Genomic DNA, 15,019 nt, shown 5'->3' with positions numbered 1-15,019 from the left:
TTTTCACGTTGTCAAAAGAAAATGAGTTCTCTGTTTACCAACTTGGTTAAAAAGTGTTTAAAAAAAAAAAAAAAGATTGGTAGGACACAGCGGTGGTGTGTTACATAACCGCTTTTGTCAGTTTGAAAGCAGCTGACAGAGGGGCCAGGTGCGGCTGTTGACTGGGCAGCCGTAGCCGCCGCCGAACACGTAGCCGCTAGGCTATTAGGCAGACCTTGGGTAATGACCCTTAAGCGCGTGTGAACGAGCTCCGTCGCCGGGCCGTGCGATAGGAGATACGAGTGTTTATCCTCTCTCTCTCTCCCTTTTGTTTTTCCTCTGTTTGTTTTTCCAGCCCAGGTTTTTTTTTTTTTTTTCCCAGGTCGCCACGGCGAGAGATTAGCGCTCACCGCATGGTGGAGGGGGAGGGGGGAGGCGGGGGGGGGGAGGGGGGCGGCTGCTCGAGAGTGTGTGAGGCCAGGGGAAGGTGAGGGAAGGACACACTGCAGGAAGGGAGAGAGAGAGAGATAGAGAGAGAGACAGAAAGAGAGAGGGGGAGGGGAGAGAGAGAAGGGGGGAGGCGCAGAGAGAGAGTTAGTGCGAATTGAAAATTGAACATTGAAAATTGAAATTGAAATAGAAAATTTAAGTGAGATTGAGGGGGAGAATGAGAGTGTGCGTGAGCAAGAGAGGGAGATGTAGAGGAGAGAGCAGAGGAGAGAGAGAGAGAGAGGTAGGGACAGAGAGGGTAGATGGAGAGAAAGAGAGAGAGAGAGAGGGAGGGACAGAGAGGGTAGATGGAGAGAGAGAGGGATGGACAGAGAGGGTAGATGGAGAGAGAGGGAGGAGGAGAGAGAGACAGAGAGATCCCCATTCCCTGCAGCATGACAGCTGTTCCCTCTGTAGCGCCACCACATGACGCCCTTTCTTCTTCCGTCATGCTTTCTCTGGCCGGCCGCGCGACGTCACAGTTAGCTTTAGCGGAATGGCAGAGCCGGGCGACTCGCAGACGGCGACCAGCCCGTCGTGTAATCGCTCGCTCTCGACCGCCGGCGAGCATGTGTCATCGCTGCTAACGCGGGACGCGTCGCTTCTTCGTTCGTTTTTTCGGCACCGGGGACGCGCAGCTCTGCCTCATGTTGACATGGAGTCACATGGATGTTGTCAGCATGGTGTTCAGTTCTCCGGAAGGGGGGGGTGGGGCAAGCGGGGGGGGGGGGGGGGGGGTGGTGGGGTTGTCTATCATGTAGGCTTATTGCTCTCTGCAGTAGGCTATACATCAAGGGGAATGTACACTGATTAATACGACAGCTGTCTGCTCTTACAATGGCGGAAAGCGGTGGAAACTCCAGGCGCTTTATGATGCTCTTCGGGGGAAGCCCGTGTACAGCTGTGTTCTGGAGACTGGATTGGATTTCAGCCAGTTGAACTGTGTGCAGGGGTTAAAGTATGACTGGGGGGTGGGGGGGGGGGGTGGACGGACGCCCCCAGTTCAAGGCAAGGCGCAAGATTGGGTTACTCGAGAGGCTTCGTCCATGAAACAGACCATTTTTTAAAGGTCTCTGTCGTTACGAATTGTCGAACTGTTCGGCGTGATAGATGAGACTCATTAACACTGTGATTAAACACTTTGCGCTCAAATGGAGGAACGTGTCTTTAAATTGTCCTGCTGTAATATGCCTGTTGATGGAGGACGTAGCTGACGACAGACTGCAATACGACAGACACTAGTCGGCACGTTACGTTTCAGTGTTTACCAGACGCTCCTATCCAGGGCGCCTTATAATTTTTTTTTTTTTTTTTTTAAACCTACAATTAATCTATACATTTTACTGAAACAATTTGGGTTAAGCACATTATCTTGCTCAAGGGTAGAACCGGCAGCACCCTGACTGGAAATTGCACCCGCAACTTTTCATTTACAAGCTCAGTTTCCTAACCATTATGCTACACTGCTGTATAGTACATATTAGGCGCTGTAACACTGGTTCTTAAAATTTTTAATATCAGGACCCAAATTAGAAATGTATTCCTTTTCAGGGACCCATCAAAAACATCCCAGCGTAGCCTAGTGGACTACAGACTCATTCCGGGACCCACCTTGCATACCCCTGTTACTCATTTTGGGTCCAGACCCATAGTTTATGTAACACTGCGCTATAACCTCATTTACAACCACTGCGGACTCTTCCTGCAGGCGTTTATCTTACCATTGGTGCTGAGCATCTGTTTCTCAGTTTAAAAAAGTGATGTCGTAAAAATCACCATATCGTGATGTACTTCATTAAAATGGCTGCTGGATTTGTGTTGTTTAAATCTCTCCCTCTCTCTCTCTCTCTCTCTCTCTCTATGCAGCACTGCCAGTAACTCGAACCGGAGCACGCCCGCTTGCTCGCCCGTCCTTCGCAAACGCTCGCGCTCGCCGACGCCCCAGAACCTGGAGGGCGAGACCATGGTGGAGAAGGGCTCGGACCACTCCTCTGACAAGTCCCCCTCGACCCCGGAGCAGGTCGTCCAGCGCACCTACAGCCAATCGGTGCACTCCGCGCGCAGCGGCGGCAAGAACTCAAAAGTGAGGCCCCGCCCCCTTCCTCCCCTCTGCCCGCCCAGTTCTCCGCCCATCTCATTCTCAGCCTTTCCCTCCCGCTGTTAGGATTCCACACCTATTTCAGCCAATCACGCTGGACCTCGAAAGCTTGTTAGTTTTGTCATCGGCTATTATTTTTGTGCACTGTGACGATAAATACGGTTGAAATGAAATGTGTGCTTTCTAAAACGCAGGCAAATTAGTCGCGCGCTGTTAAATCACTTTCAACAACTTTTATCTGCCCGGCAACCGTGATACAGCGCAGCTCAAATCAGTAGCCTCTGCTCTTATCTGCTTAAAGCACTAACATAATTATCGCGTGTATAACCAAATGAGGGCTTAACGGGATTCAGATTCTGCGCATTCTGAAGCAACTGAGGCATAACCTAAGGCGTAACTGAGGCGTTGAATATTGTGGAGGCGTTCAAACGCATAGACCCAGAGAACTGCAATCCTCTAGGGGGGTCGGGGGGAATGCCCTCCCCACAGGGAAACATTTTTTTAAAAGAACAGCTGTGAAATGATTTCTGGTGAATCCTAAGAGGAACATACTTCAGACTGCATATCCAAATCACAACAGGAAATCCCCATCTTTATCATATACAATAATTTTTCACATCATGTTATGTTATTGGGGGGGGTGTTATCCTGTTTTGTAATATTAAGGGGGGGAGGGGGGTTGTGAGCCCCCTATCAACCCATAAATTACACCTTTGCGGTGTGAGAGCAGTCCAAGCTTATTTCCTGCTTCAGGACCCAGCCGGTTCGTGCTGTCACCCCTGTCCCCATTCTCGCCACAGTGCCCCGCTCACATGTCTCTCCGATACGTGCATGAGAAGAGATAAAAGGTGTTTTATGGACCGAGATGGCAGTTGAGAGTCAGAGGAAGCGCAGGAAGAGTCTGTTTTGTTTTGCTGGATCACTGGAGACTGCTCAGCTGGAAAATATACTGCTGTTCGCGAGACTGGACTTCCTGTGACCCAAAGGGACTTCTGGTACAGGGAGCTGCAGTCGGACCAGGAGTTATCGCGGCAGCCAAATATCTCAGCTCAGCCATAAGGACCAGGGGTGGAAACTCCAGGCTCAGAAAGTAAAAGTCCTACCCAGTATTTTGTTCCAATCACCTGGATTTGTGCATTAGCATAATTGTTCAGCCAGGAGGTAGAACTACAGTAATTAGTGAAATCAGCTGGCTGAGTTTGTGGGTGGAAGGAACACGTGGCAGGACTTTTCCTTTCTGACCCCTGGACTCTCCACCCCCTGATAAGAATGCAAGACTGCATAATGGAAAGAACAGCCCTCGTAGCCCGTCTAGATTTGTCTTTTTGTTTTCCTACTGTCTGCAGAATTGCACCAAGTCTGGACTTGAACACCCTAAGGGTTTCCGTTCCCCTCGTTGACACATGGATGTGCTTTATGTGGTGTTCTCTACAACAGTGGTACTCACTGTCCACGGTCCTGGGGGACCCCTGTGTCTCCTGGTTTTCCTTCCAACCGCAGTCCCAGAATTTTAACAAGCTGTTCATTTTTCTTTGTTATGCTTTTCGTGTTTAGAGGCATTATTTATCCTCTTAAGCCACATTGTGAAATAGCTATGCGTGCCATGAAAATAAAATAAAAGTCTCATTCACTGTGCTTATTGTGCTATATTAAAAATTAAAATGTCCAGCTGCACTTTAATATCAGGTAAAAAAAAAACAATTTGATAGATAATGAAGAATTCAGAGACAAAGCAAATGGTAATAGTTGGCAGTCTGACCAGCGGCCTCAGGAAACAGTTAGCATCATTCAAACTTGCGTGTTGTTCATTTACATTTAAGTACAGGCGGGCTTCATTTTCCTTCTGTGGACGTTTTATGCAGAAAGGCCATTTCATGGCGCTGCCTTTTCCGGGTTTTTGAGTGCTACCCTTTGCATTTTCTCAAAGACCTCGGCCAGTTGCAGCCATTTTATATTTGCTCTTGGCAAACCGATGGAGCCAGTCAGGAAAGATGCTTTTTTAAGTTCATACCCCTTTTACACAGGGCTAAATCCATTTATCATCCTAACATCCTTTTTTTATTATTTGTTATTACATTTATCTTTATTTTACAAGGAAGGCCAAATGAGAGCTGAGATCTCATTAGCAGTGATGACCTGGGGAAATCAGCATGGGCGGGGAATGTGGGGATTGTATAGCCAATTAGATATAGTTAAAGAGAGGAGGTGGAGCGGTGTAACCAATCAAATGTAGTCAAGGAGAGGCGGTGTACCAAATCAGATGTAGTCAAGGAGAGGCGATGTAGCTAATTAGAAGGAGTCAAGGAAAGGCAGTGTAGCCAATGAGATGTAGACCAGGAGAGGCGGTTTAGCCAATCAGAAGAAGGCTAGGAGAGCCAGTGTAGCCAGTTAGATGCAGGCTAGGAGAGCCAGTGAATCTAGTCAGATGTAGGTTAGGAGAGTCAGTGTAACCAATCAAATGTAGGCTAGGAGAGACGGTGTAGCCAATGAGATGCGGGCTAGCAGGACAGCTGAAAAGGACCCCTGCAACTCTGGCATGTCCGAGACAAATTGCTCCTGGAGGCAATAAAGGCTTATCTAAATGTAAATGATCTAAATGGATATGACACCCTGCTGCTTGAATAGAGAGAGAGAGAGAGAGAGAGAGAGAGAGAGAGAGAGAGAGAGAGAGAGAGAGAGAGAGAGAGAGAGAGAGAGAGAGAGAGAGAGAGCCTTGAGCCCCAGAGCAGACAGACATGCAGGGGGGAGAGAGACACTCTGTCCTGGTCCTGGGGAGTCAGGCGAGGACAAACCTCATCTCACATTCATACACCAACTCCGCATGTCTCTGCCCTGGCCAATCATGTACGAGGTCTTCCACAACCAAACCTGCAGGGTCATAGAAACATCTGTATAGACTGTATCCATTATCAAATATTCAGTCAGTTTTTCATTTCTTATGTGTCTTCAAATAATGCATTGTTATAATAATAATGATAATAATAATAATAATTATTATTATTATTATGTTCCCAAACAGCAGAACTGCAAAAACCTGTTCCTGGAGATCTACCATCCTGTAAGTTTTCACTCCAACCCTAATTTGGCACACCTGATTTTTCTAAGTAGTTGCTGAACGAGATCTCTAGCTGCTGAATGAGGAGTGCTTTATATTAGGGTTGGAGTGAAAACCTACAGGTGTAGATCTCTATTGAAAACTGAATGGCTGTCAGTCGGACCTGCTCACTGTCCTGTTCTCCCCTCATCATAGCTGTGGAGTGCTTTGCCTGTGTTTCTTTGCCGCTGTCGCACAAAATGGCCGCTCTCTGACACGCGACTGGCCCGAGCGTTCCTTGTTCCTCTTCGTTTGTTGTCGTAGCGGTTCTGTTTTCTGATTTTCTTTGTTCTTCTTCTTGTGCATGCTAGTCTCACAAGCGACTTTCCAAAGTAAGCATCGCTCTTTTCTGTTCTTAATCCATCCTGCCCGCCCCCCCCCCCCCCCCCTTGCCTGTCTATGCGCTAGCCTGTCCTGTGCACCCCCCCCCCCCTTCCGTGGCGTTCAGTCACCACCCTCTGTCTTGTTCCCAGTATTTGCTGACCCACCCTCTTTAACATCTCAATCGAACCCTAAACGCCTGCCCCTTTGGGATATGAGCTGCCCCTGATGTAGCGTTGATCGTGCCTTTTCTCTTATCCCTCCAACAGCCTCCACACCCCCCCCCCCCCTTCCTTTCCCGAAAAAAGACTACTTTCAACACGACTTCTTACATTTTAAGAGTGTTCAACTTCTGTGGTTATTCTCTAGAACTGGAGGTTCAGAAGTCTGATGCTGTACACTTCTGATTGTGGTTAAGCCTCAGCCCTGTTAACAGCTGTTTACAGCAGGTTGTCATACAATGCAAATACACACGGCATGAAAGAGAATCTATTTGAAATAATCGACCAACAGGGAAACAGGGCTGTGATTTAGAGATCCAGCTTTGCTGTTGAGGATGCGTGAGAATCAATCTCCCCACATCACAGCTGGGTTTCACAGCTAGAGACCGCCCCCACCTGTGCCCATGTGACTGGCTGGTCTGAGTGGTCTCCGTGGCGACCCCGGGCAGCGCTGGTCTGTGGGCTGACTCTCCGCACGTGAGCAGTGTGGCTCTCTGCTCCTACAGCGTAGATTAAGCCAAACAGGGGAGGGAGGGGCTGTTCCTCCCCTGTCCCAGAGACAGACTCCACCTGAGCCAATCACAGGAGCCCCCTTCCACCCTGTCTGAGACCCTGCCCTCCTCAGCCAATCACTGGCACCCTCTGCAGCCCTGTCTGAGACCCTGCCCCCCTCAGCCAATCACAGGCACCCTCTGCAGCCCTGTCTGAGACCATGCCCTCCTCCTTTTTGCTGTTGTTTTTTTTTTCAAAATCATTTTACATGGTTGTTCAGCTTTCTTTACCTCTTTTTTTTGCTTTTCTTTCCAGTATGACAGGCTAAACCTGATTAAAGTAAGCATTCTTTTTTCATTTCATTTTGCTCCCGCCCCTCTCCTACGTTCCCCCTTCTCCCTGCTGCTGTTCTGAGGTCAGTGCCCTAGTCTGCTTTCCCCCTGGTCCAGTCTGTAGTAATGTAGGTCCACTCTGTAGTAATTATACCCATCCACAGCATTATTATACCAGAATATTTTATTCATTTTCGTTCTTAAAGGGGAATGCAATCAGAACCCAGCTGTAGTATTCCATGGCTGTGTTTACATGTACAGCAGTACCCCAGTTATTGGGAGTAATCAGTTTATGGCTTTGTTTAGATTATTGCGTACAGATGGATATAGATAATAAGATTACTCATTCACATGACTTGTGTTTGCATGCTTCTCTCTGTGATTGGTGCACGCTCAATAGAAACCTGAGTCTTCGGCTTCCGCCTGACATTTCCTAAAGCCGCAATAAACCGAATTAAGATGCCTGCATGCACCAAAAAATCGAATGATTGGGCAAAAATCCACGTGTATTAATTGGGTTTTGAAGACTCCGATGATATCATCATGTCGATAAGGTTAATCAGATAAAGGCGCTTACATGACCATTTTGTAATGTAAGCGCCATTTCTGTGATGTAATTTTGGTAATCAGAGTATAGCTGTAAATTGAGTAAAATGGGAGTCTGAGTGTATAGTATTAGTGTGCATTAGTGTGTAAACACACCTTATTAAAGGTGCAGGTGATCAGGGTCCAGCTGAAGGTTCCTGTCTTAAAGGGGCAGGTGATCAGGGCCCAGCTGAAGGTTCCTGTCTTAAAGGGGCAGGTGATCAGGGTCCAGCTGAAGGTTTCTCTCTTAAAGGGGCAGGTAATCAGGGTCCAGCTGAAGGTTCCTGTCTTAAAGGGGCAGGTGATCAGGGTCCAGCTGAAGGTTTCTCTCTTAAAGGGGCAGGTAATCAGGGTCCAGCTGAAGGTTTCTCTCTTAAAGGGGCAGGTAATCAGGGTCCAGCTGAAGGTTTCTCTCTTAAAGGGGCAGGTAATCAGGGTCCAGCTGAAGGTTCCTGTCTTAAAGGGGCAGGTGATCAGGGTCCAGCTGAAGGTTCCTGTCTTAAAGGGGCAGGGAATCAGGGTCCAGCTGAAGGTTTCTCTCTTAAAGGGGCAGGTAATCAGGGTCCAGCTGAAGGTTCCTGTCTTAAAGGGGCAGGTGATCAGGGTCCAGCTGAAGGTTTCTCTCTTAAAGGGGCAGGTGATCAGGGTCCAGCTGAAGGTTCCTGTCTTAAAGGGGCAGGTGATCAGGGTCCAGCTGAAGGTTCCTGTCTTAAAGGGGCAAGTGATCAGGGTCCAGCTGAAGGTTCCTGTCTTAAAGGGGCAGGTGATCAGTCTCTAGCTGAAGGTTCCTGTCTTAAAGGAACAGACGATTAGTGGTTTTTAGACTGTTTTCCTTTACTACCCTGCCTCACTCCTGCAGTTCTCCTCTCTGCGCCCTTACCTCTCTCACACACTCTGTTCTGACCTCATACACCTTCCAATCAAATTAAACCACACAGGCAGCGTGCTAGACTACAGGCGTTCACGTGAAGCTGGCTGCTCTGAGCAAGTACTCGCAAACAGACTAAACCCTTCAGGTCACTTTTATTTATAACACCAGACAGGCTGCCTTTGATACTGTACCATCTGCACTGCAGAAAAGTAAATAAAATCACATGAGCTAAAGTGTTTTAGCACACTGAATGACTATAATATTGAATCCAAATGTGAAATGGTTACATTTTGACCTGATGATTTGATTTAATTACCAAGATATCTGTCTCTCGAAGGCTAAAACAGATTGTGATTAAATAGTTTTTATCTTCGGATTTGGTCCCCCTCGATGATTACGGTGTTGAAAAATACTCAGGCAATGGAGATGTTGCCCTCGTGTGGCTGAAAAAAGAATGGCTATGGAAGTACATGGGTTCTCACGGTGAACATGGCTCTTCATTTAATGCTTAATTCGCAATGAGCAAGCCACATTTGTCATGTATAAGTTAAGCTGCTACATAGCAATAATTATAAAATAAATGTATTTTTAATTGGTTTGCATGTTAGCAATTAACTATGAAATCAAATATATCTGAAACACCTTGCTGGACACTTTTTGACACAAAGCTGCACTTCTTGCACAAAAAGACCAAAATTATAACCTTTGACTCTTCTGTGTCTGATATTTAACAGTACATTCTCTGTTTATAATCTCTGAGTGGTCGGAAAATGGCAACTTAACACGACTTGTTTTTGTTTCTTCTCTCTCCTCTGTGTGTGTGTGTGTGTGTTTGTGTGTTTGTGTATTTGTGTGTGTGTGTTTCGGCTCCGTCTCCACAGAAAAGCCAGAGCTGGTATAACGTAAGTCAGCATTTCTTTCTTTCTCACTGTGTCTGCGTGTGTGTGTGTGTGTGCGTGCGTGTGTGTGTGTGTGGGTCACCGTGAGTGGTGCACGGTGGAAGGGGAAGGAGGCTGTCACCGTCATGACCGTTGTTGGCAGCGACCGGACTTGGGAATGTCAACATGGCTGTCATTCGATTTATTACGTCATGCCCGTGCCATTATAACCCGCTGGCTCAATGAGAATCTGTGTAGTGTAGTGCAGTTGTCAGTGTGTCAATTGTGTGTAGACAGGCACAGGTTGAGGCATCTCCTCTCAAAGTGATTGTTGGCTCTTGTTGGCTCATGGGCGAGGGGCTGGATACTCAATTCTGGCCCTCAAATCCAAATCCGTCCCTGGTTTTTATTTTCTCCCAGGTAATTTACTGAACCGTTAGTGCTACTGATTGGCCAGACTGTCTTCACACCTGACTCCCAGGTGAAGGGAGGGTGGAAAACCAGCAGCTGCTTGTCCTTCAGGACCGCGATTTCAGTGACAGGGAGGCAGGGGCATGTGCTGAATGTGCAAACACACTTTTCTGGAGTGTGCAGTCAGACTGTGGTTTGATCTTGCCTCTTATATTAGGGCAGGAGTCACCTGTTAAAACCTAATATGAGGTCTAATATGAGGGCCATTAGAGGAGATTATGTCCAGTGAATGTCTATGAAAGGGGAAAACATTACCTGATTGTTGCTTTTCCCTGGAGGTCAGTGGGGACAGCGTTGCTGTGTATATAGTGTGCATGCTGAGTACATAACAATGTATTTTTATAGGACTTTCACATGCAGGATGTGCTGAGTATTACATGTATGCTGGATCCCTCTTTCTATAATGACAGTGAGGAGCTGATCTCTGTGCAGTGGTCGCACAGAGCTTGAATTTGTTTCTGATGTTCCACTGAGGTGTATTTAGAAACATATAACTCTGGAGTACATCGCATTTAGAGTGTGCGCTTTCATGCGAGTGAACAAGAGCCTGGAAATGAAACATTGCCACCCAAAGTGAAAATTGAATACTTCTCCTGCAGATACCCTGCTTGACCAAAAGGGGGAGCACTTGACTTGATTTTTCCACGATGTCCTCTTCAGCTATTTATGGACATCTCTGCTCTGTTTAATGAACCCCCGGCAGAAATAAATGATACAGTTTGAATGTGCCAAATATTTATACAGCCACAGTCTTGGTTATATGCTGTATAAATAATGAAGTCATAATTATTTTAGCGCTAGGGGTGACTTATTTGGAATTTGGCCCGAGTGCTTTCCTATCCAAATGCGCATACTGTATCCTAGCACTTGAACTCCATGGCGATATGTCTGTGCGCTCGTGCGGTTATTCCACGCAAGTAATTGTTCTCTAAAATGAAGAGGGAAGAGAAGAGAGGCTTTTTGTGGGAGGAAGTCCTCCAGCTGCTGCGTCTCTGGCGGTCCCCCCCGTGCAGCCTGTCGTTTCTGGCCCCCTCTAACGAGCCAACTCTTCTTCCTCTCTGTAACCGCCCCTGCGGTTCGCAGCGAGTGGACGAATGATTCACCGAGAGACGTACGCTATGGAGACTGCTCGTTGACTCGGGCCGACGCGGCCTCCGGTGCATTAGCGTAAAAACGTTATTTTCGGCTTTCCGCTGCCCTTCCGGATCAGCATCGAAAGCGCTGAATCACCGGTGTAATTTATTAGCATCCGTGGGTCGGTATGTCAGAGCAGCGCTTGCATTCACATAAATTGGAGGTATGGCGAGGGCGTTTGCGTCGTCTATGGGCTGAATTAGTAGAGGGAAGAAAAACAAACAGAATCCCTCATTGCTGTGTGTTTTGCTGTTTCTCGTCGTCTTCTGTGCATGTTTCACACTCTGTCGTCCTGTTCTTCACTGCGGTGCCTTTTTTATTTCATTGTATTTTTGTCCTTTGTGTGTCTTCCTCTTTCTCTCCAGCATGAAAGACAGTACCTCCTGAGAGTAAGCTTTGCCTGTATTCTTGAGTATTTGTAATGTATCTTTCTTTTTTTTGGTGCATTTCCGTTCCACCTTCTCCTGCGTGATCCCTAGGGGGCGCTCTGTTCTTGTAGGCACAGTATGCTGTCTCCACCTGGCTGCCGGACTGTGCTGTGATATTAACCAGTACGGCCACATCAGCCATTAACCTTTTGGCCATCACATTTCACACCTACTAAAATGAGTCTTAACAGACCTGGCTCAGATTATTTTTTAAATGGTTAACACTCTTAGACACCAACTCAAGGGACTAAAGGGTTAAATAATCCCGCAAATTACTGAAAAAAGTATATTCCCAATGTTTGGAATTAAAATTATTTTTGTATAATTCTTTGTTTTGGTCAGTAATGTGTTCCACTGAAAAGTGTCTGGGATCAGCAGAGATTATATCCTCAAGTAAAGTGTTAAAATATTTTAAACGCATACTTGACCCAGGTCTGCTACCCACTCCCGCACACACCCCTTTCCCCCAACAACAAAATGACATGGCTCTGTATCCAACCAAAAGAGCACATGACCAGAAGAATTCCCATAATTGGTCTTTTGGGAAGACAGGCGGGTGTTTACGCGAATCAGACGAGTGTCTGGGTGTGCATGCATGCAAGCATGGGACAGATGACAGTGCTGAAACGTGCAGCGGGTAAGGCATCGACCCAAGCCTGCATCCTGCACTGCTTCTCCATCCGGGCTGGATATGACCGCTGAGCACTGCCAGCATGCTCACTGGCGCCCTCTTCAGTGGTCTACCGGGCATGTCGGCGCAGAGCTCAGTGTGCAATAACACATAAATCACATTCTTGAACTGTATTAACCTCTGTGGCTCTGTTTTCCTCACTGAAAAAAAACAAGTGAAAATGCCAGCAATAGCAGAATTCCTTGAGGATTTTCACTTCATGCTTGGTTCATGATGAATAAACATTTAAGCAGAGCGATAGTTTTTTTGTTGGTTTTGTTTTCAGAATGATGGAAGTGTGATCTCAATAAGACTTAACGGTGTATAGGTGTGACAGTATACTGCCAACTCATAGCTTTTTCACCTATTGGCATACCTTCTATTTTAGAGAGAACCGGAAGGCAACTACCATTGATAAAGTCAAAAGCAAATGAAAGAGCAAACAGTTTACAGTATTATTTCCACTTGGAAATGTAAAAGCCAAGAGAATTCCAGACAGATGCAGATTTGAAATTTGTAGATTTGCAGATTTGTATAACATGTTGATGTGGAAAATGCCTAAAGTTGTATACACTGAAACGACACACCCTCTCCCCATTGGAACAGCACAGTTACTATTAGCGTTTGATAGACTTCCAACCCAAATAAATCTGCTGAGTTCACAGGGTCAGGGATGTTTACTACCTCGTGTTCAACGATGTCAGTCAGTGAGAAATAGCCATGTTGGCTGCGAGATCTGGCAACCTGCACTAAAACTGCATTACAGTCGTCAAAACTCAAAGCCACTTTATTTTTCATTTTTCAGATGGTTTTTGTTATCATCTTGGTTTGCTTGACTGAATTGCACTTTTGCATAAAGTTAGTTTTTGATTGACTCTCGAGGCTCGAGTGTTGTTTCCTATCAGCTCTGGATGTGTCACGGGGCTGGGACGTTCTGTTTTTACCAGTATCTGTAAAACTCCCAATTACCGATGGAAAATGAAACATTTTGTTTTTGGAGAAAACAGAGGAGGGGGGGAAAGGGTTCTTTTGTGGCCTGGGGGTGTTGAATTTGGGAAACTCCTGATCCGGCTGTGGCCTCCAATAGCATCGCGGCAGATAAGCTGGGCTCCCTTCACAAAGGGGGCATTGTGGGAAGGCGGTCCGGTCGCTGGGGGCCCGTGTCGCTCTCTCACGATCCGCGCCGCCTTTTGTTAAACGGATCAGCGCTACACGGCTAATTGAATCATCTTGTGACTCACACCCCTTCCCCTTCCCCCCCCCCAAAATGGAATCTGGAACCTCTGTTTCCCCCCCCTGTGCCTCGCAGAATTTTTCCCGCACCCACGGGGCGAGTCTGTGGACCCAGCAACTGCAGTTTGATTCCTCTGCAGTGTCTGCAAGTCTGTAGCAGGGTTAGGGGCAATTCCATTCCTAAATCGACTGGACCGAAATGGAAGTGAAATAGGGGCCATTAATTGAATAAATCCTTGTGGAGCACGATTAGCATTTTTAAAATGTGTGAATCAAACGGCCATTAATTTCCTGATTTGACTGGATTCTGAAGGAAATCAACCCTAATCCTTATCCTCAGGGAAGGGAAGAAGAGATCAGTTGCATTCTGTGCACTGTTAGTGACTTCGTTGGGAGCCAAAGAGGTGCATTCTGCTTGAGGATAATTGAAGTCATTTCCTGTCTGCAGTGACTACCTGTCCTCGCTGTGTCAGAGAAGAGGTGGAAAATCCAGGTTCAGAGAGTAACAGCATTTTGTTCCAGTCGCCTTGATTTGCTAATTGGCACAGTTCTTCGGCCAGGAGGTAGAGCTAATGAGTGAAATCAGCTGGCTCAGTTCACGGTTGGAAGAAACACATGGCAGAACTCTTACTTTCCTGGCCTCTGGACTTCACAGACCTGGAGCAGAGAGCAAAGGGGCTGGCCGTACTCTCTCGGTTTGGTTCGTTTCCTCGAAGCAGAGTGGTGTAATAAGCGGCCTGTGCCAAGGCGGCAGTGCCCTGCGTGCCAGTTAATGCCTGATGGATGGGGCTGTGTCCTGGCAGGTCCAGGGCCGGTAGCGAATCCAGCCTGGGCCATCAACCATGACTTGCCGGCGTGCGCTGTTCTGATTAGGTCTCCATCCATGCCGAGTCACGGCTAAACGGCCAGGGCTAAGTGAAACAAATGGCTTCGCTCGGGTGATCGGATTGGCTAATAGAAACTCCGCAGAGGCCAATGAGAATTTCACCCTGAAGTGCCAAGCCGTGGCGGGAGCCATGGCATGAGGTTATAAGAGCCGCATCTCTCTCGCCATAAAGGGTTCCGTTGCCAAGGCAGCGATAGAAAATTCGCGGAGGAATTGCGCAACAGGGAAACGGGGCTGTAATTGAAGTCGGAAGTTCCAAATGTGGGAAAGAATGAAAACATTAAAATTTGGGGTTGAAGAAGGCACGGTAATGGAGATGGGGAGGAAACACTGATGCTCCATGGGCAGTGGTGTATGCGGACAGGCATGTGGGGGAGGAGACTGTGTGTGTGTGTGTGTGTGTGTGTGTGTGGGGTGAGGAGGGAGGTGAGGGGTTGTTGCTGTGATTCACTGTTATGGCATGAGAGCCCCCCCCCCCCCCCTCCTTCTACCCTCCCCATCCCATTAGGAGGCAGCTTGGAGTTCATTCACCCCAGGATGGGAGAGAGAGGGAGAGATAGAGAGAGGAGGAGGAGGGGCTGGCCTTGGCCCGGCTACAGTGTTTACTCTGAGGAAGCCTCTGAAACAAAGGCCTGCTCTGTGAGCGTCCCTCTCGTCCCCCGAACCTCCCGATACAAAGTCACCAAAAAATAAAAAGGCACACAGGATCGGAAGTTTTGAGCAACCGAGGCCACACCTCGAGATCAGTGGCCAAGATCAGCCAGAAGTTTTCTGTGTCGAGTTGCTTTCAACGTGGTCAGTTCACTTATATTTATTTATTTATTTATTTATTCATTT

At 47.3% G+C, this 15,019-nt stretch overlaps 1 protein-coding gene across 16 annotated transcripts in view; it reads left to right on the top strand.

The window, feature by feature from the left end:
- gramd1ba (GRAM domain containing 1Ba) overlaps window positions 1-15,019 on the top strand; it is a 134,161-nt gene that overhangs the window by 96,705 nt on the left and 22,437 nt on the right. For 11 of the 16 annotated variants that reach the window (XM_035432477.1, XM_035432465.1, XM_035432469.1 and 8 more), the window contains 3 exons: window positions 2,335-2,551; window positions 9,364-9,384; window positions 11,331-11,354. In XM_035432477.1, coding sequence (XP_035288368.1) covers window positions 2,335-2,551; window positions 9,364-9,384; window positions 11,331-11,354 — 262 coding nt within the window. The remainder of the gene's footprint in view (window positions 1-2,334; window positions 2,552-9,363; window positions 9,385-11,330; window positions 11,355-15,019) is intronic. The other 5 variants (XM_035432475.1, XM_035432474.1, XM_035432472.1 and 2 more) reach the window with 2 other exon arrangements.

This window comes from Anguilla anguilla, chromosome 9 (assembly GCF_013347855.1).
Source record: "Anguilla anguilla isolate fAngAng1 chromosome 9, fAngAng1.pri, whole genome shotgun sequence".
Taxonomy (NCBI): Eukaryota; Metazoa; Chordata; class Actinopteri; order Anguilliformes; family Anguillidae; genus Anguilla; species Anguilla anguilla.
This window is presented reverse-complemented; position numbering and strand designations above follow the sequence as displayed.